Here is a 26,793-nt window from a genome sequence, read left to right as displayed (position 1 = left end):
CGGGGTGAAACCACCTCTGCCTCAATTTGAGCCAGGAAAAACCCTTTGAATGATAGTGCCTCGGTTGCCGCGGCAACCTGACTGTTGGTGGTTATCTCCACAGTCTGTCAGTGGAGGTTAATAACCGTTCAAGGTACACATATGTTGCTAATCCCCCCCCCCCCACCCCCCAACAAAAGGCGAGGGCAGAAGATGGGGCTCACTTTCAAGAGGGTATTAACATTCCACACATCTACGCATGAGAACTTCGCGGGGAGTAGATGACAGATTGAAGGCACCGACCCGTGACCTCACTCTGACATCACAGTGGCGGATGCTCACCATCTTGCGCGGAATAAATGCTCTCCGGCAGACTGTAGGGTCCCTCCCCTTTGCTGTTGTACGCTTGGATTTTCACGATGAACTCGGTGGCGGGAGCGATGGACGGATCTTTGTGCACGTAGCGCCTGGCCTGGGGGTCCGACACGGTCACCTGAGTCCACTCCACGCCAGATCGGGGTTTGAAGGCCACGATGTAGCCAAAGTACGGCCCGTAGTAGTACTGCTCCTGGACGGGCTGGTGAAGACAGTAATGGCAGCATGGCAATGGCATCAAGCAGTGGGGGAAAAAAACAATACAATAGGAACGATCCTTCAATCTTCATGGTATTAAAATTACAACTCTTACAAATATTTCTGTAAATAAAAACATTTTTTTTTCCCATTGAAGACAATATATTTTGTTTTTCAACAAATTTGAAAAATTTACATTCCTGGCGAAAACACTGTCAAAAAGAGCTTGTTGCAACATGGCCCTGGCTGATATCCTATACTCTGCTGCCACCTGCTGGCTGTTAACTACCATTACTTTAAGCCACCTCTTCATGTCAGAAGCTGCATCAAAACCTTCTGTATGCTCCTGCATTAAAAAAAATGTAAAAAGGCAAGACAAAAATAAAACGTATAAATACGTTTTGGGGAATGAAGGTATTAAAAACGTATTTAGACGTCTTTGGGTTTGAATGAGTTAAACTGCCAAGCCAGTAATTGGTCATTGGCTAGTAGTGGGTAAACTGGACCCTGTTCCAGTTATCTTTGTTCTGAAATATATTATGAAAGATAAATAATAATCTAAACAAATATTTTTTTTTTTAAACTGCATATGAAAAATGTTATTTCCATACATACTAAATATGTCTAGGTTGCTATAAGTTAAAGGTAAGGTAACTAAGGTGTTGCAGATTTCGAAAAAACACTTTCTCAAAAACTTACATTTGAAAACTTCCCCAGGCAGGGTACTTCAAATCATCATAATTCCATCAATTTTGCCCAGATTTAAACAAATCATCATTTTTATTCTTTCTGCTCTTTCCTCACAAACTAAACTTTCACAACTAAACTTGTGACCTCAATCTCCACAGTGGAAAAGTCCAAAGGTACCGTCCACGTGATGGTCAGCTCCCTGTTGGTCCCGCCGCCTCCGCCCACATCCGACGGCGCCACCACAGGACCTACGACGAGAGAGCGAAAAAAATCCTGAGCCGATGTTGGAGGAATGCACGCAAATCACTCCAACCCGCGCAGGCCGTAACTAGCTAACCACGACATCCTTCTCGATATCTCCGCCTGTGCCAAGTGCAACACCTTCATCGTTGATTTATTATTATTTTTTGTTAAAAGAAGGTCTGTGATATTCATTTGTATGCTTGAAATTCAGAACACGCTTTCCTCAAAGTGCTCATTTGTGGACGTTTGTGTGGTCACTTGTGAAGGAGGTCAGCACAAAGGCCCTTTCCTGCTGACTTGTATTTACTGCGATACTCATCATAACCAAACAGTTATTCAAGACAGTAAAAAAAAACACAAATGAAAGTCAGCACGGAAAGCTGGACTGAAATACTGTCTTTCCATTCCATGACCTTTTTTTCCCCGTGACTCATTCACATGAACTCACTCGATGCGAGGGTTTTCTCTTTGCGAGAGGGGATGCTCGGGGCACCCGTGCCCAGCGTGTTGGTGGCGATCACCCGGAACTCGTACTCGGTCCAGGGGACCAGGTACACCACGGTGGCCGTCTCTGCGTTCCCTTCGATGTCTGGTGGAGCTACAAAGACAAAGTTGACATTTTAGGGCTGCTGGAAATTGATGGTTGATGGTCATTCTGACAAAGATAAATAATCTGCTGAAATATTTTAAACAAAAAGTGATGGACTGGATCATTGTTTCTGGTGCTAAATATGTCCAATAACTGATATTGAATTGATTTTCCTTTTCAAGCCTGATATCGAGTCATAAAACCATGAATCGATTATTTTAATATTCATCTCTTTTTCGCATAAATTCATAAGAAAATAGAATTTTAACTCATTCAAACCCAAAATGTATAAATACGTTTAGAATACTTTGTCCTTCACTCCCAAAGACGTATTTATACGTTTTATTATTTCATTTTATTTTTTTATGCTAGAGTATACAGAAGGCTTTGATACAGTTTCTGACCTGAAGAGGTCACTTAAAACAATGGTAGTTATTACAAAAAAAACGTCCAGTAGGTGGCAACAGAGTATAAGAGATCAGCCAGGAACTTGTTGCGACAATATCTTTTTGCCAGTGTTTTCAACAGGTTTGTGACTATTGATGAAACAGCTATATTCTAATGCTAATGATACAAATACACTTTTTTCCCCTGATGAAAGAAGAGACTCTAATCTTTTTTTTTGGGAGGTTCCATGTTTTTAAAGCATTCATAAACAAAATCATTTAACCAGTTATTGCCTCCGCACATTTTAATTTGGAATTTAATGTTTGTGGAGTTGTTGGGTTTTTTTTTTTTATCATGCCTTTGATATTCATTAACTCATTTGCTCCGAATAACGTGTAAATATGTTTTTTTTTTATGTGTTAAGTGTCCCAAAGACTTATTTATACGTTTTTTGTTTTGTTTTTTTATGCTAGAGCATACAGATTGCCTCTCAACTGCAAAGAACGGTTGCAGAAATGGTAGTTATTACAGAAATGGCCAGCAGGTGGCAGCAGAGCAAAGGAGATCAACCAGGGCCAAAGAGAAAAAAAAAGCTAAATTACTTACAATTTTAAATAGATTTGTGAAAACTGATGAAACTTAGCTCTCTTCTAATGCTAATTGCTGCAAAACGGAAAGAGATAGAAACATACTTTTTTTTCCTGATGAAGGAAGAGACTTTAATCTTTCCTTTGATAGGTTCCATGCATTTATAGCAACAGAACACAATATTCTGTGAGCCTTGCAAAATCAGTCAAAATCCAGTAAAACAGCCGGGAGCGAACGGGATTGTTTCTGTGAAAATGGCTGGGAGTGAATGAGTTAAGAAGAATTGATGTTCCATAATTAATCAATATCATATTGAAGTGAAACGAATTGAATCAGGAATAATCGAAATCGAATCGAACTGAACTCTTGTGAATCGACATCGAATCAATCCAGCAAATTAGAATTGATACACAGCCCTACCAATAACAGTCCAAACAAAAATGTTGCCTTCAAATTACACGCAGCATCTCTGTGGCCTACTTTAGTGCAATACTATCCCTTTCATAAGAATAAAGACCGTCAATTTTTGTAAACCATCTTTCCAAGGTGTCATTTTTTACGCCGAGCACCGTGTAGGATCACTTCATAGCTTGTCATTACAAAGCGGTGGGACGAACACGAGAGGTAGCCGCTGTTTATTTGGAGTTCTCACATGTGGTGGCGTTCCTCCACACGGCCGGCGAGAAGGCGTCCCTGTACTGGATGGTGTATTTGGAGATGGGGCTGTGGTTGTCTGCTCCGCGGCTCCACTGCAGCGTTGCGTTCTTGTCGCTTTTGGCCGTCACTCGCACCCCCGCCGGGGCGCCGGGGGGTCCTGCGTTGAACGGGAGAGAGGGGGGTGAGTTCGTGTTGCTGGTTGGCTTTGGAAGAGAGAACACGTTTCACACACCTACTCCAATGTCAAATGGGTGCACTTTGGAGATGGAAAAAGGACAGCACGCTACAGTATGGAGATGAATACAGTACAAAGTTTTAGCGAACAATCAGAAATCTAAACGTATATTACATTTAAAATCGGAAATGTCAACACTATCAAGATGTGCTCTTGCTGCCCTGCTGGCATCTTGCCTTTTCAATCTTCTCATGTTTCTGTGTGTTTGTTTAGTTGTTGATCCCTTTTATTTTTGTGAATGTATTGTTATTATGTATTTTATTTTTATTTCTTTTTAGGGTCACGTGGTTATGAGCTGCCTCAGGACTGGAGATGAAAAATAAGCCTTTTGCCCAATTCTGACACATTTATTGAAATTTTTATTAATATGTACTCTCCATGATATGATTAAATCATGAGAATCACTTTTTAGATAGCAGCAAATTACTTCTTATCTTCTGGTACATTGGATTACTAAGATTTTTTCACAGGATTTTTTTTAAATAAATGAAACTTTTAAATAAACGTTTGTTGAGTTTATTTATGATTTATTATTTAAAATTATTATTATTATTATTCAAATAAATCGTATTCGCCCCTTTATCATGCTAAAAAATAATTAAAAAAAAACACAAAAAAAACACGAGATTTTATTTTCTTGGTCACCATCGCCCATACTGAAATATGCATTATAATTGCATGCATTTATTTAATCATATTAAGCATTACAATACAAAGGGGGCTATATGCAGTAGAAATTGAATGAATACAAAAATGCTATCGCTTGTTCGCTTGTGTCAATATTTTCCAACTTTAATATGTTGAAAGAAATAGCATTATCACAGACTAAAAAAAAAAATAAACTACCAAAAAAAAAAAAAATCACTATATTAGAAAGCCGATCCTCATACACAATTTAGCATGTGCATATGTTTTAAATGATTTCTTCAACAGTCAGACTGGATGAAATGATTATCAATTTCCAGCACTGTTAAAGCCCTTTATCCATTTTTAAGAACATTTCAACCCATGGGAACCTTGATTACCATGGCGACTGATTTGTCGTTTGTTTGTTTCTAAAAGTTCCTTCAAGTTAAACGCAAGCCATCAGTAAAGACTTGGATTGGAAACCCTGACACAAGCCCAATGATCTGACCAACTCATTTCTCATTTCTTCCACTGGAACATCATAAAAAATAATAATAATAATATTCCCTGATAGCAAAGCTACGAGCACGTCGGGATCTGCCCCCACTCCAAACCCGCAGCCTCTCTAATACACTCACCAACGTGAACCGAGATGACTAAGGCGATTTTGGACAGGGCTGAATGGTGGCGTCAAAGATCTGCAGCAGTTTCATCAGAGATTAAGTCTTCTTTTTGACATATTTGTACAATACTGCCACGTCACGGACGTCCAGCGTGGCGATAAAAAGGGGATTGTTTAGAAAGCAACTGTCATCCCAGCGTACAATAACGTACTATTATAAGCGTTCTTCCTGGACCTAATCCTGACACAATAAATGTCTCTCCTTTCAACACCACCTCTCTGCAGTCAGGCTGCTGACATTTTAAGGTCTCCATTAGTCACGGCCTGCGTTTGGGGAAGCTCACAGTCGTTGGCCGTGCTCGTCCACCTGTGTGACTCTACATCGCCGTGCTGTGAAAGAAGTGTTGCCTTTGTTCGTTATTTGGAAAGCGGAGGGGGGCCGTGAGGTCAGTTGTCACTCACCATTGGGTACATGGTGATGACGATCAGCGATCATCAGGAACAGAATGTTATTGTGGTGCTTATGCTACGCTAAACTTATAAAACATCAGCTGAACAAGACTAGCAAACAACAATGGAGGAGAACGAGGTCCTCCTGTATTTACCTAATGAGGCTTTTTTTTTTTTTTTAATTCAAGAGGAGAACATTGACAGCATGAAAATGAACCCCGACAGCAAAGTGGAGACAGCAGGGTGTCATTGTGCAGCACTAAGATAAGCTAACGTTAGCATGTATGCTTATTTTGTGAGACAAATTTTATTTGAGTAGAAATCAGAGCATTAGAGTAAAGTGGACACTGTGGAGTATGACATTATAGCATCAAACGTTCATAAGGCACAGCAATGGAGGGGGCTAACTATTAGCATATGTGTTTATTATGGGAGACAGTTTTTATTTGAATGGGGGAAAAAAAAAAGATTCTATATAAAAATCGTCTATTTTATTTATCTGGCCACCAGTTAACCATACTCGATTTAGGGGCTAGTTGCCCCAGGTTCTTGCGTCCACCAGTTTCCACTTGGTAAATAAAAAATTGCCTCCCATAATAAACAATTTTTTATATATATATCTAAAAAATAGTATCATTTTAATTTATTTTTTTTATTTTCTTTTTTTTTTCCCAAAGAAAATTCATTTTAAAGATTTTTATATTAAGAAAAGATTCTAAAAAAATTTTTTTTTAATATATATATATATATTTTTTTTAGAATTTAACCTATTTTTTTATATAAAAAAAATAAACAATTTTGAGAATTTTTTTGGGGGTGGGAAGGAAATTATAAAACATGTATTCTCTATTATAGTGGACCCCCATACACTCACGCTCAGCACCGTCTGTGGATTTTTTTTTCCCCAAAATTAATATTGAATTTTTTTTTCTTTATTTTTGTTTCTTCTTCTTCTTCTTTTTTTTTTAGGTGGTGAGAACTCCGTTTTTCTTCGTGAAAAATACATAACTATATTATTTATTATACAATATATAATTTTTCACAATGCATTCCAATGGGTGTCAATTACATGTGGATTTTTGTGGATTTCTGTGGGCAGGCCTGTTCGCTATCCCCCACTCTATAGCTTGAAGTTGTAATATGACTATTCACCACTAGATGGTGAGATCAGATCATTTTAGTTGCACATCCATAACCTAAACGTATATGGCAAAGGACATAATAAAGTTTTTGACCAAATAAATTGTTTAAATAGCTCACTTATAGATTGTAGCTCAGGGAGATACTATCAAACTTTACCACTACGTAGTACTAGTAATTGTACGTCTCACCTCTTACAACCAAGCTGGCGGAGGTGGTCACATTGTCCACGGTCGTCTGTGCCGTGCAGGTGTAAATTCCGGCGTGCTTCAACTGCGCATTCTTGATCATCAGCTCACCCTCTGAGCTTCCGTTCTGCAAAAAAAAAAAAAAATTGTTGAACTTCAATGACTCGTAAAGAGGTGAATCTTTGATTTAAATATTTTGAAGTAGTCAATCTCTGATTGTGTCACTTTGTCAGTGGGGACGTACACACTCACTGGCGAGATCCAGCCCGCTGTTACGCATACACTTGCTGGCAAGATAACAAAAGGCAGTCCGACAAGTGATGCGCAAGAGAAGGCGTCCAAACAATGACCTCATCACATCTACTGGTGAGATCCACCCCACTGTTACGCATACACTTACTGGCGAGATGACCGGTGGCAGCCTGAGAAGCCTTTTTGGTCATCATCTCCAAATGACATTTTTATGGTTTTATTAACGTTAAAAATTAAACTTGTATCTTATGAAATGATCATTTTTGTCATTATTATTATTATATTTTTTAATTGGAATTATTCAAATACAAAGTGAATCATAACATTGCTCAATCAGTGGGGCAAAACGAAAGCTAAAACACAATCATTTCAAGGGTTAATGAGCATGCTAAACTCATTTCGGAGAGTCAAATACTGTTATGAATACTTTCTAAACCATATTAAATCAAAGTGGACCACATTTTATGAGCGGAAAAAAACCCCAGCATTAAGTAAAACCCATCCAATTCCAATGTGGTGTGTGGCAAGTGTCCACCGCGCTGACCAGCACGCCGCAGAGGGAGCGATTAGGTTCGAATCAATGTTTGCTATCAGAAACTGCTCTTTTATTAGCCTGCATAAAATGCACAGTTTAGACCGGGGGACTTCCAATTCAGCGGAAATCTTTCATCGCCTCTTACCGGGGTGCGTTCGTAATGTTGGCTGTCCTTATCGACGTCAATGACTCGGCCGTCCAGCGACCAGATGAAGGTGATGTCCAAGGTGGTGTCGTGTGACGCGCCGCACTGCATCCAGGCGTTTTCCCCAACTTTGACGTCAGCGTTGGAGGGGGCCAAGGTGATCTTTGTGGAATCTGTATTCATATTCATTATCATATTCATCACCTCAAGAGATTAAAAAATATGATTTATTTAGATGTGCGTGTGTATCTAGCTTAAAAATTCAGATTCAATCATACATGTACAATGTAAATTGTACTTCCTGCATGTGGAGTGCTAAACGGGGGAGAAAAAAAAATAGATGGACTAAGCTAGTACCTGCAGTTGTCCACAGGGGGGCAGAAAAGAGCTGCTTATGGATTCTCAAGCCCAACCAGTTGACAGCTTACATTGCATCCACAGTTGCTTTACAATTACTTGACATTCAAGTTAATCACTTTAAATAGAACACAATGGTGCTTATATCACATGAGATATATTCCTATGTCTCCACCCTGTAAAAGTATCTCCCCCAAGTGTCATTATTTAACATTAGCCGACATGTGAAGGTCAGAGTCAGACAGCACAAGAGTGATGATTTCCCAGCCAAGGCCAACATCGGTCAAACTGCGCGGCAGATAGCAGCAAGGAAGAAGCGTGTTTATTTACCGTACCGGTTAGCGTGAGCGAGCCCGTGCTGTTGGCCTTGCCCCGGTCGTTGTGGGCAAAGCAGGTGTACGTGCCCTCGTCCGTGCGAGTCACGTTGAGGATCTCCAAGCTGCCGTCCTCCCAGATGAACATCCTGAACAGATAGAAGCGGGAGAGCATCAAGGTGTGCCAGTCAGGCCTTCTCTGCTGGCACAACCGAAATTCAAGTAGTGCCTTGAGATAGGAGTTGAATTCCTTCAGTGACCATGCTTGTAATGCAAAACTGTTGTATCGCCTCTTTTCTGTCGCATGTTTTAAAAGGGAAAATAGTACTTGATTACGGAAGCGTATTGCATTCACTTGCAAAAAAAATCTCCTGTTTTTATGACAAATTTTTTTGGGAGCTTTGTTGTTGTTTTTTTCAGTATTTTTTTTTATTTTATTTTTTTTTCTGTTTTACTGAATATTTTTTTCTGTCATAAAAAAAAAAAAGATTTTGGGGGGGGGAATACTCTGAAAAACAGGGGGAATCACATTATTAAAAAAATAAAAAATAAAAAAAAACGGAAAAAAAAAACATTCCAAAATACAGGGAAAATTATTATTTTTTTATTTTATTTTATTTTATTTTTTATTTTTTTTATTTTTTTTTCCCTTGTTAAAAATAATAGTGACCACCCCGGCACAAACCCCCCACCCCGCCTCCGGCCTACTAACTGCCTACGAGCTGTATATGACTCATCTGTACGTATACCGCATAGTTTATACAGTAGTCTGCTCGTGACGTGGGAGTAACAAGATGGCCGCCCTGTGACTTCAACGGCTTGCACTGGCGTGTATGAACTATCGGCTATCCAGTCATATACACAGGTCAGTGGTTTGCAACAAGTCATTTGGAGTTCAGAGGTTCCCCAAAAAATGAATCTTAAAAGCAGAAGTTGGTGCTCTGTTTTTTGGAATATTTTTTTTCTCTTTTTTTGCACTTTGAGATTTCATTGGAAATGTGAAGTACATTAAAAATACAATTAGCGCCAACATAAATACTTTTAATATTTCGCATCTTTGAAGGGCAGGATGTTTTATTTTTTAGCCAATATTTTCATGTTTTTGTCATGTTATTAGATAAATATTGATTCAGAACTGCTTCAGATGATGTATTGTGCGCTAAATTATTTATGTTTTTTTTTTTTTTTAACTGTTCAAATAGGGGTGGATTAAGTGTACTGAAGGCCGTCGCTGGTTTGAATGCTGAATAAAACATGCATACGACGAGGTTAAAAGTCCACTGTGTATTACTCCATGTGTGGATGACGAAAAAAAATGCTTAGAATATGTGATGCTTCTCAAATAAAGTTTGAAAATGGAGCGCGTGAGGGTGAAAGTGAGCTGAAGGCAAAAAAGAAAAGAGACGTCGGATTCCCTTTTTTCTTTGCATATTTCAACCTCATGCATGGAAAACAGCATCCACGCCATCGAGGCGATTAAGGGGCATATGCTGCATAGTAATTTGACCGCCGCTCCTCCCGCGTTTGAATCCCTCCGTGGGGGTGGGGAAGAAGGTCGGGGGTCTCCCAGCCCCCCCAGATTAGGCTTGTTTTGTCAGAGAGGGGTTTACCCGTCAAGACGAGCTTAACGTCAGGAACAGCACATCAACAACATGCCATGCCGTTCAGAATTAGAGAATCCGCAGCTTATTTCGATCCCTCAAATGGCACATTACGGTACGACACATCCCATGTGGTATTTTAACCCAGATAGAAGCGGGGTGAACCGAACGTTTGGGGGTGTCAAGGACATTTTATGGCGGATTGTCGCTCACCTGCTGGAATTGGACAGCAGCTCGGTGTCCTTGCTCCACGAGATTTTGGGCTTGGGGGCGGCTTTGGGTCGACACTGGATCACCACTCGGCCGTTTCTCGGCGCGAGGACATGATTGACCGGGTTGTGTTCGAAGGTGGGAGCGCAGTCTGGAACAGGAGAGGAAAGAATATGGATTATTGATGGAAAAAGTATGCATTAACGATACATTTTATATTCAGGTTGAAGCCATGGCTTCCCAGCATCCGTCCATATTCTCCAACGCTTAACCTCATTAGGGTTCATGGCTGAGTCGGTGATTCTCCCAGCTGACTTTCGGCAAGAGGCAGGGAACGCCCTAGACTGGTCACAGGGTACAAATAGGCTAACCCGGGGTGTCAAACATACGGCCGGCGCGGGCCAGTATCGACCCGTCAGGGGGGGTCAAATCTGCTCCTTGAGGCCACGACACAAATGCATTTTTTGGCTACGTTCGCACTGCAGGCAAAGGCAGCCCAGATCGAATTTTTTTGCCCAAATAAGACCTATATCTGGCTTTTTCATGTCAGTCTGAACGTCTCAATTCCGATTTTTTCATATCCGACCTGGGTCATGTTCATATGTGGTCCTAGATCGGATACGTATTCGAATTTTTGCAATGCGACCGCAATCTGAACGGCCAGGTTGCATATATCTGACCTCTACGTCATCAAAAGTCCACAATATGCGCGCCGCATTACTCGGGAGACTACGTGAATCGGCAATTCCGTTCGCTCCCGGCTGTTTTACTGGATTTTGACTGATTTTGCAAGGCCCACAGAATATTGTGTTCAATTGCTACAAAAGCATGGAACCTACCAAAAGAAAGATTAAAGTCTCTTCTTTCATCAGAAAAAAAAGTATGTTTCTATCTGTTTCTGTTTTGCAGCAATTAGCATTAGAAGAGAGCTAAGTTTCATAAATTTTCACAAATCTATTTAAAAGTAATTTAGCTTATTTTTCTAGATGACCCTGGTTGATCTCCTTTGCTCTGCTGCCACCTGCTGGCCGTTTGTGTAATAACTACCATTTCTGCAACCGTTCTTTGCAGTTGAGAGGCTGCATCAAAGCCTTCTGTATGCTCTAGCATAACCCCCCCCCCCCCCCCCCCCCCCCAAAAAAAAAAAACGTATAAATCCGTCTTTTTGGTCTTTGCATTTTTGTGTGCTTAATAGAAAACTGTATGCGACATCGTATTTTGTCCAGATCTTGGAACTGATATTGTGTTCATTCAAACTTTGTTAGTGACTGATGATACCAATCTGCAAATACAGTAAAATGAAGCACCTGTCTGTAAACACCTAGAACCGTTCAGTGAACTGAAGGACAACTACACATGCAATAAATTTGAATTGGGCACTTGGATCTGAAGTGGAAATCCAGCCTTAGTTTGAAATGAGATGTTAATATTACAAACTGCATTCGGGACTCACCAAACACACGCAGTTCCGCGTTAGCAAAGATGACTCCGTGGGGATTCTCAGCGATGCACTGGTACATCCCGGAGTCTTCAAACGTCAGGCTGCTGAACGTCATCTCCCTGTCCAACTGAGCACAATGAGGAGGAGTAATCAAGTAACATTTAAATGGGTCCAAATTGCATTAGTGCGCAGAGGGCCGCAAATCAAACTGTCGGATGTTGACATGCATAAGAGGGGATGCTCGTTTGATTGGGAGAGGCTATCATTAATGTATCAGATGCATATTTTAACACCCCCGCTCTGCTGTCACTGCTTTTTTTTCTTCTTCCTATTAATTGTTTACTCTGGCAAGAGCTACAAAAATAACAGGAAAAATATCTCTTGACATAACAAGCTGTCGAGGTGCCAGCTGTCTGTCAGTGAGGGCTGGACTGCAGAAGCTACAATGCGCTGGCTAAATACCCGAGCGAAGCGTGACATTGAACATTACCGGCTCGCCATTCTTCAGCCAGCGGATGCGTGGTTTGGGTTTGCCGCTGGCCAGGCAGGACATGGCGTAGGCGCTGCCGAGGTCTGGCTCTGCGTTGCTGATGTGCTCCACCCACTCAGGAAAAGCTGGAAAGGAAATACAGATGTGCCCTGTGATTGGTTGGCAACCAGTCCAGGGTGTCCCCCGCCTACTGCCCAGTGCCAGCTGAGATAGGCGCCAGCAGCCCCCGCGACCCTTGTGAGGAATAAGCGGTCAAGAAAATGGATGGATGGATGGAAATACAGATGAGTTTAAGGTGTTGGGCTTTTGACAAAACAACAGCGTAAGCACGCATTACCATGTGTGTTTATTTTTTGAGATAAATCTTTTTCAAGGAGAGCCTTAACATAGCAAGAAGGTAAGCTAACATTAGCATGTCAGTTTCTTATTTAGAGACAAGCTGATGCTGTCAACAAAATGGAGAAAGTAGAACGCTAAGGCACACAACAAAGTTAGCTAACATTACCATGTGTGTTTACTTTTGGAGAGAAATCTCTTTCAAAGAGTGCCTTCGGTTTAGCCTCCTGAGATACGGCACAGGAACTGAGTAAGCTAGCATTAGCATGTGAGTTTCTTAATTGAGGACAAGCTAAACACAGAAAGAAAACAGATGCTGGCAACAAAATGGAGATTGTAGAATGGTAAGGCACAAGACACGGTTAGCTAACATTACCATGTGTGTTTACTTTTGGAGAGAAATCTCTTTCAAAGAGTGCCTTTGTTTTGGCCTCCTGAGATACGGCACAGGAACTGAGTAAGCTAACATTAGCATGTGGGTTTCTTAATTGAGGACAAGCTAAACACAGAAAGAAGACAGATGCTGGCAACAAAATGGAGATCGTAGAATGGTAAGGCACACGACACGGTTAGCTAACATTACCATGTGTGTTTACTTTTGGAGAGAAATCTCTTTCAAAGAGTGCCTTTGTTTTGGCCTCCTGAGATACGGCACAGGAACTGAGTAAGCTAACATTAGCATGTGGGTTTCTTAATTGAGGACAAGCTAAACACAGAAAGAAGACAGATGCTGGCAACAAAATGGAGATCGTAGAATGGTAAGGCACACGACACGGTTAGCTAACATTACCATGTGTGTTTACTTTTGGAGAGAAATCTCTTTCAAAGAGAGCCTTAATATTAGCCTCCTGAGTTAGGGCACAGGAACTGAGTAAGCTAACATTAGCATGTGAGTTTTTCAATTGGGGACAAGCTGAAGGCAGTGAAAACAAAATGGAGGCTGCAGAATGCTAACGCATAGCAACATTGTTAGTTAATATTAGTGTGTGCGTTTAGTTTGTATGCAGACTTTATTCAAGTGGAGACTGAGGGCAGCAAGAAAAGAAGTGAACCCCGACGTACCTTCCACATACAAATGTGCGCTGTGGTAATCCTTTCCCTTGGAGTTGACGGCCTCGCACTGATATGAGCCGCCGTCTTGCGGCCGCACATTGTACAGGTGTAGGTGAGCCCCCGCCATACGCACTTCATGGTTGGGGGGCAGCTCTCCGTTCAACTTCTTCCAGCGGATCTCTGGGACGGGGCTGGACAAAGACAGAGACAAACACTGGGAATCAGAATCAGGATAATTTTATTGTCATTGTATGACTAAATGGAACAGACACAACTTGTCAGAGAAAAACAATGGCCACCAGTGGAATACAAGTCCACCGGGTCACCTTATACAGTGTCCCGTTTTCGCAGATTAAAATAAAACGGAGAGAAAAAAAACAATAACAACCCCATACTGATCTCATGTAAAGGGAGCACACTATGGATTGGGGGAGAGAGAAAAAAAACTTCAGCCAACAGGCAGACATTAATACACGACAGACTAGCACATGTGGAGACAGTTTGGATTGAAATTAGCAACAATAAATAAGAACAACCAAACTATTATTAGAAAAAGCTCTCAGTCTCAATGTAACTAGAATTACAATAAAAGCACAAATAAGATGGGGTAGATCAGGGATGAGCAACGTTTTTATGCCATTTATTTATTTATTTATTTATTTTACATGTTTCCTCTACAGTGAACCCCCTAATACTTTGGCATCATTTGCGGATTTGTTTTTTGTTTTTTCCCCCCCTAATATTCAAATACATAAAAAAAAAAAAAAAATGAGTTTTTTGGGGTAGCCAATACCCATATTTTGTGGAAAATGTATATTGGAGGTTCATCAGCATTTTAGGTTTGTTTTTCTATTCTTTTTCAATGAATGTTTAATTTCTAGCATGGGTCGTTGACACTTTTTTTTACACACAGTTATGATTAATCCACCCAGTTTCATGCTCTGCAGTGAAATGGCCTTCCGTATTAGAATTCACCCCGTTAGCCCTTTTTCTTTTCGAGTCCCAAAGGAAAAAATGAACAAATAAAACAAAATCACCATATTATGTGAGTATCTTGACAACAGTTTTTTCTTTATCTCCAACTTACTTTCCCAAAGCAAAGCATTCCAAAGTGATGTTATGCCCCGCCAGAGTGGTCGTGTCTGGGAACTTGACGTTGAGGTCAGCCGGATACTTCCGGATTGGACCTGCGACGTGAAGAAACGGAACATGAATTCATCCGTGCAGCTGCGGGGAAACCGATCGGATGCAAGCGAGTTAACCGACGTTCGCTGAGGGGAACCAGCGGGATGTAGTTGGAGAAGACGCTCTTGGAGATGGAGGAGCTGGACGCGATGCACGAGTAGTTGCCGCTGTCCGAGGCCTCCACTTTGGAGATGTAAAGGTTGCCCGTGATCTGCGAGACGAAGCGCCTTTTGTCCAGCGGGATGAAAGTGGGGAACTCGTTGAGGATCCATCGGAACGACAGGTCGGCTGCACAGACGCAAAACACCCGCCTGTCAATCACTGTCTCGGATGCTTAGCAACCGCTCTGGAAATAGCCGAGGCTCTGAATGCAACATTAGCTCAGCGTGAGCCGTCTGAATAGGTGCAAATACAGAAAAAAAAATGGCACATTTATGTGACGCGGAGAAGGATTTATGATTCATTTATTGACCTTTCAGATTAAAATCGTTTAATTCTCCTGGCGTGGGGTGGGATAATAGAGAGATGTCTGGTGGTGATGATTCTGCATGAATATGAAAGCATGGGGATCAGACTAAATATATCAATTCAGTTGCAAATATGAAGCGGCAGAAAATTAAATCAAGTGAAAGCAAACTTTGGAATACATTATGCAGGTTGCATAAATGGAATGATGCAAATGTGGTCCAAAAATTGCAGTAAAAGATCTAAACCTGATTACTACTTAAAGTGGAAGTCAACCTTAAACATTTCTTGACAATAATATGTCATATGTGACCTCACTAGACTAAACATGACATTCCGATTAATATTACAATTGTGGAATATGAGTTATGAAGCAAAATCCATCCATTTTTATCCATCTCAGGAGGCAGCCATTTTGCGACCTGCTGTCGACTGGAGATGACATCACAGTTGCTCAGTGCTCAGGAAACGACCAATCACAGCTCACCTTTTTAGCATTAGGAGAGAGCTAAGTTTCATCAGTTTTCACAAATCTATTTAAAATTGTAAGCAATTTAGCATTTTTTCTAGATGGCCCTGGTTGATCTTTGCTCTGCTGCCACCTGCTGGCCGTTTGTGTAATAACTTCCATTTCTGCAACCATTCTTTGCAGTTGAGAGGCTGCATCAAAGCCTTCTGTATGCTTTAGGATAAAAAAAAAAAACAAACAAAAAAAAAAACAAAAAAAAAACGTATAAATACGTCTTTGGGACACTTAAGACATTGAAAAAAAAACGTATTTACACATTATTGGGAGCAAATGGGTTTTAATAATCGTCCTTCATCCTGCTCACCTGGATGATGTGGCGGAGGAGCACAGAGAAGAACTGCCCCCTGTCCTTCTTTGACATACACAGACTCTCTTTCCTCCGACGAGAAAAGGTCCAAATCTGAGAAACAATGAATTAAAAAACAAAACAAAACACCATGTATGTCAAGAGATTTTATTTGACCCATTTCAAGCAAAACTTACATCCAAACTGGACCGACACCTCCCGACTGACGACGGCTCCGAACGTGTTGCTGGCCAAGCAGGAGTACCTCCCCTCATGCAGGTTTTTAACGGGCTCGCTGATGACCAGGTTGCCTTCCGACAATGCGTAGTGTTTGTGCTCGGCGCTCAGGTCGATTTCCACACCGTCCAGCATCCATCTGCGAGGAAAATTCAGTTGATTTGAAATATGAATTATTAAATGGAATGTGAAGAATGATGGTTTAATGCTGCAATACAATTCGTTGTGCTGCTCCTTCTGGTGGTTGAGATTCTTTTATTAGCATCTTTTTTTAAAACTCTTACATAACCAACATCTATATATTTCATGCGTGCGACTTGCATTGACATCTGCGCCAAGATGACACGAGTATGAAGACGCGCCGAGGAACATCATTTACATACATTTGCATGCAAATTGGCTGAGCTCATCATAAAACGGTCTTCGCTTTGCTGCACTGTGAAATGAAGTGTCAACTGTTGCCAACAACATTTTCTTTATTTGCCATATTATTTTTTTTTCCCCTCGTTTAACCACTTGTACCGACAGCTAAATCATTGTTAGTGGGAGGACAAATGATGTAATTTGCATATTGTTGCCGTCTAATGGAAAAGAAGAACACAGTAAACGGTTTAACGTCGTTTTCATTTGCTTTTTGTGTCTTTTTTTTTTTGCAAAACTCCAGTGTCATCTACAATGTCTGTGCAGTTAATATCGCTTCCACTTTGTTCCAGCTGTCAGTTTTATCGCTGCCCATAGTCTCCACTTTGCTGCAGTGGTCGTTTTCATCACTGCTCACAATCGGCATTTTGCTTCAGCGAGCAGTTTCCTTCCTGCCCACAGTCTTCATTTTGCAGCAGACGTGATTTTTTTTTTGCTGCCCACAGTCTCTACTTTGCTGCAGGGGTTTCTTTTTTCTCCGCCCACAGTCTCAACTTTGCTTCAGCGGTTATTTTCTGGCTGAACACAGATTCTCCTTTACTTTATCCCTGTCTACAATCTCTACTTTCTTGATACCCACAGTGTCCACTTTGCTGTAGTGGTCCACCTTCATCGTTGCCCATATGTTTCATTTTGTTTCCTCACTGGACACAGTCTCCACTTTTCTGTAGTGTTACATTTTCCCACAGTCTCCACTTTGCTTCAATTGTCCATCATCTCGCTAACAGTCACTTTTGATTAAGTGGTCTGCTTCCTCAATGCCCTTAGTGTCTACTTTGTTGCAGTGTCCCGCCCTCATCATTGCCCACAGTCTCCATTTTACTTCAGCTGTCAGTTTTTTTCGCTGCCCACAGCTGTCTTCCTTCTTGCCTTTCACTTTTGATTCAGTGTTCTGCTTTCTCGATGCCCATAGTGTCAACTTTGCTGCGGTGGCCCACACCTTCATTGTTGCCCACAGTCTCCATTTTTCTTCATCTGTGCATTTTCTCATTAACCCATAGTCTCCATTTTTGATTCAGTGGTATGCTTTCTTGCTGCCCACAGTCTCCACTTTGCTGCACCTGTCTATTTTCTCATTTATCTCAGTCTCACTTAGCACAGTGTTGTATTGTTTTCACATTTTATATACAGCATATATATATATATATATATATATATATATATATATATATATATATATATATATATTTTTTCTTTCATTTGAACTCTCTGCACTCTTAATACATGTTTTCATCATTGTAATAACATAATACCAGGGATCGGTTTTAGGCTGATACCAGCCTTATTTTAAGGTATCGTTCGTGTACTCGTGTAGGCTGCCGGTACTTAAGGCAAAAAAATAAAATAAATAAATGAACATTGAGTAAGTCCTCCTTGGCAGTGGTTGGCATTATACTGCGGCAGTCTGACACATCGTCAAATCATCATCAATCATCTATTTTTTTTTTTTTGTCATTGTGTTAAATGAAATTTTAAACACCTAAAGTACTAGCGGTATCGGTACTCTGTATCGGTGAGTGAATACTATATAATACTAATACTATCTGGAAAAAAAAGTGATGTCAAACATCTCTATATAATAGTCAATTTTCATTCCACCACCAACCACAAAAAAAATTTTGCACAAAATCTGGAGATAAAAACCTGTAATGTAATTTGCAATGTCATCATTCACTGTATACTCATCAGAAACGTGAAGTGGAGGAAGGTGCTAAAGCAAGCAGTTATGATGTGGAACATATGTTACTTGTATGCGGCAGGTGGACTGGCCCGGGCCCGGCAGCTCATGGTGATTTTGTCCTCAGGCGACTCCTCGGGGTAGATGGTGTCCGACGGCTGCTCCTCAAACACCGGCCCGTAACCTGTGGCTTCATCTGCGGGCAAACGGGGCCGAAGGTAAACAACAACAACAACAACAACCACCAGGTGGACGGCTCTACAAACATCAACAACGTCCGGGTGAGTCCTGGTGACAGTTCTGGGGCGCTTCCATCAAAATGTGTGACAGCTTAGCTTGGCATTGAGGCTGGAAAAAATACATTTTTCTAAAGGATATGTGGAACTTTTACTGAAATTCTTAGACCATAAATACAGCTCAATTGACTGCTGCTGTATTTTCTCATACATTCCAGCTAATAATTCGCCGAGCCAAATCCACAAGGTGACTTTTTGGGCCCAACTGGTGCATATTAAGGTTTTTTTTTTTTATGTGATGCAGATGCATGGTGATCTCCTAAACGTCAAGATTCAGGATTGCCTCAGTTCTTACTGTTGCAATTAAGACGTGGCAAGATGGATTTAATCTCGCTGGTTGCACTCTTAGTTACTTAGAAATAACAGGAAAGTGCTAGAAATGAGGCACCGCAGGGCCGATGGGAGGCGAATTAAGTGAGAAAATCTGTTCTGGGAACGAGGGAGGATTGCAGATCAAGATTTTTTTTTTTTAAGGAATTTAAATTATAAGCACACACACACACACACACACACACACAAGTGACGAGAACATTAGCAACCCCGCTGCGAATAAATTATTTGTAGGTAGAAGAAGAGGAGCGCGCTCTATTTGAGGATAGCGATGACTCCTGGTGGCGGTCCAATTGTTTTACTGTAATGTGGGATATGACAGATGGCGGGGGAGGGGGGTTGTCAAAGCAGGCCACAGAAGGCCTGGAGACACAGCGGTCTCTCGCACCCTCTCGTGAACTTGTGTCTGACTTGCCTCTGTGTCCTCTCCACAACCCACACAGCTGCCTTATTTGCATATTGCGAGCTATCTCCAATATTAGTTTGGAAACTGGCAAAACTTTTTTTTAAACTTTAATGCAGTCAAAATTACCAACCATATCTCACTGTGGAGTGACAATTTTGTTGGGAATTTGACACACGCAATCAAAGACAAATTTGCCTGACCAAATGACACGGCATTGAGTTGTGACACTGAGTTACATCATGCGATGTGTTCTGATTGTGATATGTGAACTTGATGAACTTGTGTAATTTTACAAAATTATGCGCGCCGTGATGTTACAATATATGAGCATTTAATCATGTTGTGTGCTATGTGTAACTACATTAACGACTAGACTAGGGGTGTTAAAAAAAATCGATTCGGCGATATATCGCGATACTACATCGCGCGATTCTCGAATCGATTCAATAATCGGCAGAATCGATTTTTATTTATTTTATTTTTTATTTTTTTTATTTTTTTTAGGATTCACACCTTGAGCATGGAAGAATGTTATATGAACGGAACATTAAGCCTTAATATTTTATTTTAATGCTGTTCAAAAATGAAACAGATTACAACCTCTATAAGACTGAAATTTCAGATCAATAAATAATACATTTTCATATAAATCTTACACTCTACAAGCTTACTGATTAGTATTTTCTAAATTTGAATGAAAAAAAATCGCAACAATCGACTTATAAATTCGTATCGGGATTAATCGGTATCGAATCGAATCGTGACCTGTGAATCGTGATACGAATCGAATCGTCAGGTACTAGGCAATTCACACCCCTATTAACGACCAATCACGGCTCGGCTGTTTTCTGGGTTTGAACACGCGACGTGAGCAAACTGAGCCATGATTGGTCGTTAGCTGAGCCCTGAGCACACGTGATGTCGTTTTCAGTCAGCAGCAAGTGGCAAAAGGTGTTTTTAAACCCTTTTTGAATCTAAGAACAGGAAAAATTGTCATCTATAATTAACTTTTATTTAACTATTATCTATCCATTTTCTTAACCGCTTATTCCTCACAAGGGTCGCGGGGGGTGCTGGAGCCTATCTCAGCTGGCTCTGGACATTAGGCGGGGTGCACCCTGAACTGGTTGCCAGCCAATCGCAGGGCACACAGAGACGAACAACCATCCACACTCACAAACCTACTTCAGGACAATTCACACTCAGACTTAGACTTAGACTTAGACTTGACTTTATTGATCCCTTGGGGATGGCTCCCTCTGGGAAATTTACATGTCCAGAAGCAATGAGAACAGATAATAAAATAAAAGATAATTCAATCAATCAATAAATAAGTTATTACACCAGAGATTAAAATAATAATAATAATAATAATAATAATAATAATAAATATAATAAAATGAAAAATAAAAATTCAATCAATCAATAAATAAGGTTATTACACCAGAGACTGAATAATTAATAATGTAAATTTCTAAATTCAAGACCTTTATCCAAATTATTTTTTAATTGAGGTCGACACTTTAGAATTGATTATTGATGATTATTTTGATGATGATGATAATGATGATGATGATTATTTTCCCTTATTTCTTATATTTTTTGTAAATTTAAATTGAACAGCGTGATATTTGTATTATTTATATATGTTCGAAAAACATTCTCAAAAATAAATAAACAAATATGTAAATAAATATGTAAATAAATAAATACATACATACATACATACATACATACATAAATAAATAATGTGTATTAATTGTATATGAAAAACAATTAATTATCAAATTAATTAGACAAAATTAGTCAACAAAGCCCCACCCCTTTTTTTTAAGTCCTTTGACTAAACAATTTCTACAAATGGAGAGAAGACAAAACGTCTCCTACATGACTTTTTATGGCTTCACATTTGGAGCTTAGATTCAAGTCAAATTGATAACTAGGAAGGAAGCTGCGTCAAAATAATAATTCCCCTTTCTTAACCACCCCAATGTTTTGCTCCATCGTCCCAAAAACGACAAATGTTTCTGTTACAATACAGTATTACCGTCTTATTCTTATGTATGGAATCAAGCATCTCTCGGTTTCCTCTTTTGGCAACTCTTGACTGTGAATGGATTGAGTCCATGTGCTAAACAAGTGAGGGCCCATTTACACTCAGTGAAAAAGAGCGACTTCCTCCTACGCACATACTACAATAAATAATTATATAAATAAATACAATCTACGGACTCTTACTCAATACAAAAACAGTCATTTTATCTGCATTGTATCCAATTAGTCACATATGTAACTCAATAGATTCTTTAGACTTTACTTCGCACACTAACTGACCAAAAGCAAGTCCAAATGATAACGGAACGTTTCCCAGAGGAGCTTAAAGCATGGCAAGCACGCCGGGACTCATCTGTGAAGTGAAAAACACATACGCGGACTGAAATCAATGTGCGCCACAAATGGAATTATTCCACCGAGACTGAAGTGACTGCCATCTCTCTCTCACAACTAGCTGATCTGATTACAGTGTTTTCTTCTTTTGCCACAAATCCAAATCTTTAATACCAGCAGAGTCTTAACATCTCGCTGGATTTGTTTGTGTCAGAAAAGGCAAAGCTTCAAAACAAAAGAATGACCTCTTTTGTAACTGACTGAAGGCAGCGCAGAATTTTCAAAACAACACCGGCATAGAAACCGTCCAGCTCATTGGGTTGAAGCGCGATTTGGCATTCGAGAAGAAGGGAACATATAGCTGGACAGCTTTTAAAAGTCACGCGTGGGTGTGAAGTGAGAGAAGAGGAAGAGAAGTAGCAGCGCTATCGACATTGCCGTGATAACATCTTGCCCATAGGGAAAGCAAAAGAACTCTGCTGAGCATCTCGGCGGGAAGACCACCTACACGCTGTTGCCGCCTTGTGCCACGACTGCGTCATCGGCTATAAATATGCCCAATCACAGAATATGCAGCGTTTTGCACACAAACACTTGGTGACAAAATTACAAGGGGAATACGCTTTGTCCCTTCATTCAACCTGCTCGCAATATCGAAACTTGTTCCAGAGTAACCAACCGGCAAGCTTTATTTTGTCCCCCGCAGCACACCTCACGCTGACAGTCTGATTACAATTTAGGTTTCTCGCTGTGGGGGGGGGGGGGGGGGGAAACAACCTGCAGAGAGTAAAACACAAAGGTACACTAGAAAATACCAGCCCAATGCACAATCTTTTTCAAAAACTGACAAGAAATATGAAAAAAAAAAAAAAGTGTTTTCTTTCTTTTGGTAATTGCTTGACAGTTCGCCATTATGGGATGGAATGCAGCCAATTGAAGGGGCTCCCCTCATTCCCATTAAAAGTAGAAATTGACTCGCCGGGTTCAGAGGTATGAGATTGGCGCACACATAGGGGCATATTTACTAAGAATGCCGTTAATAGCGCCAAATATTGTACCACAACTGCACCCGCAGTCTGCGCCCAGTTACTAACCTATTCACGAAGGATATTGCTCTAATCGTATACCGGCGCAAACGTGCCCACAAAACTGACAGCTTGGAGCAAATTTGCACTTGATTTGCCACGCATGGCAATGGATTTGCGCCAAGAACATGGTCGTTATAGTAACAGTTGCGAGAAAGATGACATTATCAGAAAGCGAGGTTGGACCGAGAGGAAGCGCTTATTGCGCCATTAAGCTGTACTGAGCAGAGAGGACGACAACAACGTCATTCATTCATAAAGTATAAATTAATGGTGCGATTGTTTTAAAAAAATATATATTCAGAGGTTGACGTGGGCGTACAGTATGCATCTGGCACGTAAAAATGATCGTAAAATGCCTCCCCGCCATTGCCGATCAGCCCGGGTTACGTTATGTGTCCTGAACCAACATAGAGAAATGTCCCCTTCCCTCTCTCGCTCTCTCCCCTCTCTGTGTGAACAGCCAGAGAGCGACGTGCACCGTGCTATGCACTACTGTCATGATCCCGGGATCGAGGTTGCGGCAGGTTAATACATGATTTCCATAAACGTTATTTGCGTCACGCAAACTCCGTGTTGCATATCAATGAGTCTCATTTGCATTGGGGTGGGCATATTTTGCGTCAAATTTATCCAAATTACCTAATGTACAAACGCGTAAATAACACCGGCGCACCGTGGCGCATTCTGGTCGGCAGGGCACTTAGTGAAGGAGTTCACACTCCCGGATTGCTCCATTTTTACCGTTTGGCGCCGCGCAAAGGCGACGCAAACCTTTAGTGAATGGGCCCCATAGAGCGTTCATACAGATAAACTGGAAGATCCCTTGTGGATGATGTAGTTGGCTGCACATGTGACTGGGCAATTGGAGACTGCTTTGCACCACCAATTTTTGTACGTGTGTACACAAATGGGAACATATGGCCGTGCAATGAGGGTACAAATGATGGTGCAAGCCAAGCAGTTGGCGATTCAGTTGATTGCCCAAGGGTACTGGAACCACCGCAGCAACCAGTCTACTGTAAATCTGGATATTTTTAGTCTCTAGTGGGACAGGCTTTGGTCTTAACAGTCAAATCATAACAGACTGAGCTCGTGTCTCTGTCTCTGTTTCTGTGTTATGCATTTTATTCGATTACATCCGACCACTGGAGCCACAAAAATTTGCAGATAAAGTCATTACAGGACTGTCTCAGAAAATTAGAATAATGTGACAAAGTCCATTATTTTCTGTAATGAAATTAAATAAGAAAAAATGTCATACATTCTGGATTCATTACAAATCAACTGAAATATTGCAAGCCTTTTATTGTTTTTAATATTGCTGATTATGGTATTTTTCTTTACTTGGTCTGAGGAAATATTCCAAAATTTTGAGATAGGATATTTGAGATTTCTTAAGCTAGAAGCCATCATCAGCAATATTAAAATAATACAAGCCTTGCAATATTTCAGTTGATTTGTAATGAATCCAGAATGTGTGGCACGTTTGCTTATTTAATTGCATTACAGAAAATAATGGACTTTATCACAATATTCTAATTTTCCGAGACAGTCCTGTATGTTACGTTACTGGGTAACTTTTGGTCAGACGCTCCTCACATAAATGCACTGTGTAATGCATTGTCTGCTTAACATCAAAGAAAATCCAGCATAAAATGATTTAATACTTCAGGTTTCATATGATTTGTGAGCAAACCAAAAGATCCAGGAACAACGTGACATCACGATGATAAATAATAACAAGTGCTTTGACCTTAAATTTACAGCATGTCTCCTTTGAAGGCCAGAGCATCATCAAGCTGTCAGCGCAGTAGCTTATCTTCGGTAAATTGAATCCAAATGCTTGAACAGGAATGTAATTTATTTGTTTTAATGATATGAACTCTAAAGACTATTTTCACGATGATTTTAAAGTCCAGTAATGTTTCACAGCAGCAAGGTCAAATCATTATTAGGAATAGTTCTTACCTCCATAAAAGTCAGGTTCCTCCTCATGCATAGATGTATCTGTAATGGAAACAGTGTCAGCATATGTAATCATATTTGGTGGCTCTGTGCAAGTTGGATTCAGAAAAAGTTTAAGATTAAGATAATGATGTAAATGTTGCTTTTATGACTTGACTTGATGAAAAGCGCTCAGAAACCTCAGTAACACTTTTCCATGTTATGCAATACTGCATTAAATCTTTTACTGCCACGTTATCAAAACGTTATCATTCACGTCACCCTTGAAAACGTTCTATTTCATCAGATTTCTTCATCTTTCATTGTAATTTGATACACGGGCAGCCCATTGAAGAGATACAATGCTGCCATATGGTGGCCATAGTTAGTGAGTGTTTTTGATTCCACAACCCATTGACCAGGCAGAGCTGCACTTAGATGTTGCACTGCCCATTGATTTAAAAAAAACAAAAAAACCTTGTTGATGTCATTTCACGTTTATGGCGGCATACATTGTGATTTTATTAATAGTGATTAAACGTTTTTGGCAGTCAAAGAGTTAACATTGTATTGCATTATGTTACCATTATGTTGTTACATTACACGGTTATGTTGTGTTGTTACATCACATTGTTTAGTTACATTAGGTTAGGTTACATCGTTACATGATGTTACATTACGCTGTTACATTATATGTCACATTGTTTTGTTACCTTGTGTTGTTTGTTACGTTAGATTGTTACATTCTGTTATGTTATGCGACGTTGTTTTGTTGCGATGTGTTACATTACATTTTCTTACATTTATACGTACAGTACAAACAATTTCTTGCTGTTATGTTATATTGCGTACGTTGGGTCAAATTACGTTGTGATAAATCCTTTTGTTATGTAACATACTGTAAATAAGGGAAATACTATTGCCAAAACGTCACATAGTGATAGAATATTTGAAAACGATTAACGTGATCTTCAGGCTGCAAATAAAACTCAAGGGCACATTAACCTCAAGCGAATCAACTGAACAAATTAATATAAACAATAACATAAATGCAAATGCATGGCAATCTTTGCTATATGAGCGAACACCACTGTGGTTGCATCAAACTATTGGTCACGACGACTACACAGTGTCGCGTGTGCGCTCAACTTTTGTTTTTGTCGCCACACTGGCCGCCGACCTTCATCCTTCATCCAAAAAAGAAATGTCAAGGCAATCTTCTTGAGTCGCACTAACAACCCCGTCGGCTGCTGCCTCTTTTGATGCATCGGCGCTTTCCACTCTGTGCACTCGACTTTTTATGTGCATAGAAGAAGAAGAGAGGTCTATATGCTTCTATTATTTCGATATAACCCGAGCTGGTGCTGTGCTGGTAGAAAAATCAAAACGGTTTATTTGAGGGGAACTGTAAATTGAAACTGGAGACTCGTGAATATTCCTCCCTTTTTGTTGTACATCTGAAATCAATAGGATAGCTGCAAGTTATAGCTCAAGGTACACAGAGGAGGCTGTATCTTTTTCCAGATAGGACATTTTCCTCACTCAATGTTTTATGTCCACTAGGCTTTGTTTCCGGCATGGTACCACACTTTACCAAGAATAAAAGCTTTCACATTATGAGCAGTGTGCAGATTTTATACAGTTTGGGTTTTCATCATATGTAATCATCTAATCTAGTAAACATGGTAGATAAAAAGAGTCTCAGGCTATAGATTATAGAAGTTGAAGTATAGTGGGCCCCCGGACTGGCGTGCAAAAACAGAAAACCTCATATTGGTAGCCAATGAAATTCAACAAAATTTAAAACCAACAAAATTCTTAATAAATAAATAAATAAAT

The 26,793-nt window shown here is 40.2% G+C and overlaps 1 protein-coding gene across 2 annotated transcripts in view; it reads right to left on the bottom strand.

The window, feature by feature from the left end:
• cntn1a (contactin 1a) overlaps positions 1-26,793 on the bottom strand; it is a 72,427-nt gene that overhangs the window by 6,517 nt on the left and 39,117 nt on the right. For both annotated transcript variants that reach the window (XM_077517327.1, XM_077517328.1), the window contains exons 3-19: positions 24,979-25,017; positions 18,572-18,698; positions 16,365-16,543; positions 16,186-16,281; positions 14,969-15,175; positions 14,790-14,889; positions 13,712-13,893; positions 12,314-12,438; positions 11,836-11,950; positions 10,386-10,533; positions 8,593-8,720; positions 7,901-8,073; positions 6,972-7,095; positions 3,702-3,863; positions 1,934-2,083; positions 1,420-1,490; positions 322-556 (exon numbers count right to left, since the gene is read on the bottom strand). In XM_077517327.1, coding sequence (XP_077373453.1) covers positions 322-556; positions 1,420-1,490; positions 1,934-2,083; positions 3,702-3,863; positions 6,972-7,095; positions 7,901-8,073; positions 8,593-8,720; positions 10,386-10,533; positions 11,836-11,950; positions 12,314-12,438; positions 13,712-13,893; positions 14,790-14,889; positions 14,969-15,175; positions 16,186-16,281; positions 16,365-16,543; positions 18,572-18,698; positions 24,979-25,017 — 2,361 coding nt within the window. The remainder of the gene's footprint in view (positions 1-321; positions 557-1,419; positions 1,491-1,933; positions 2,084-3,701; positions 3,864-6,971; positions 7,096-7,900; positions 8,074-8,592; positions 8,721-10,385; positions 10,534-11,835; positions 11,951-12,313; positions 12,439-13,711; positions 13,894-14,789; positions 14,890-14,968; positions 15,176-16,185; positions 16,282-16,364; positions 16,544-18,571; positions 18,699-24,978; positions 25,018-26,793) is intronic.

The sequence above is a fragment of the Festucalex cinctus genome, chromosome 3 (genome assembly GCF_051991245.1).
Source record: "Festucalex cinctus isolate MCC-2025b chromosome 3, RoL_Fcin_1.0, whole genome shotgun sequence".
Taxonomy (NCBI): Eukaryota; Metazoa; Chordata; class Actinopteri; order Syngnathiformes; family Syngnathidae; genus Festucalex; species Festucalex cinctus.
Note: the sequence above shows the minus strand (reverse complement) of the source record. Positions and strands in the feature narration are given on the sequence as shown.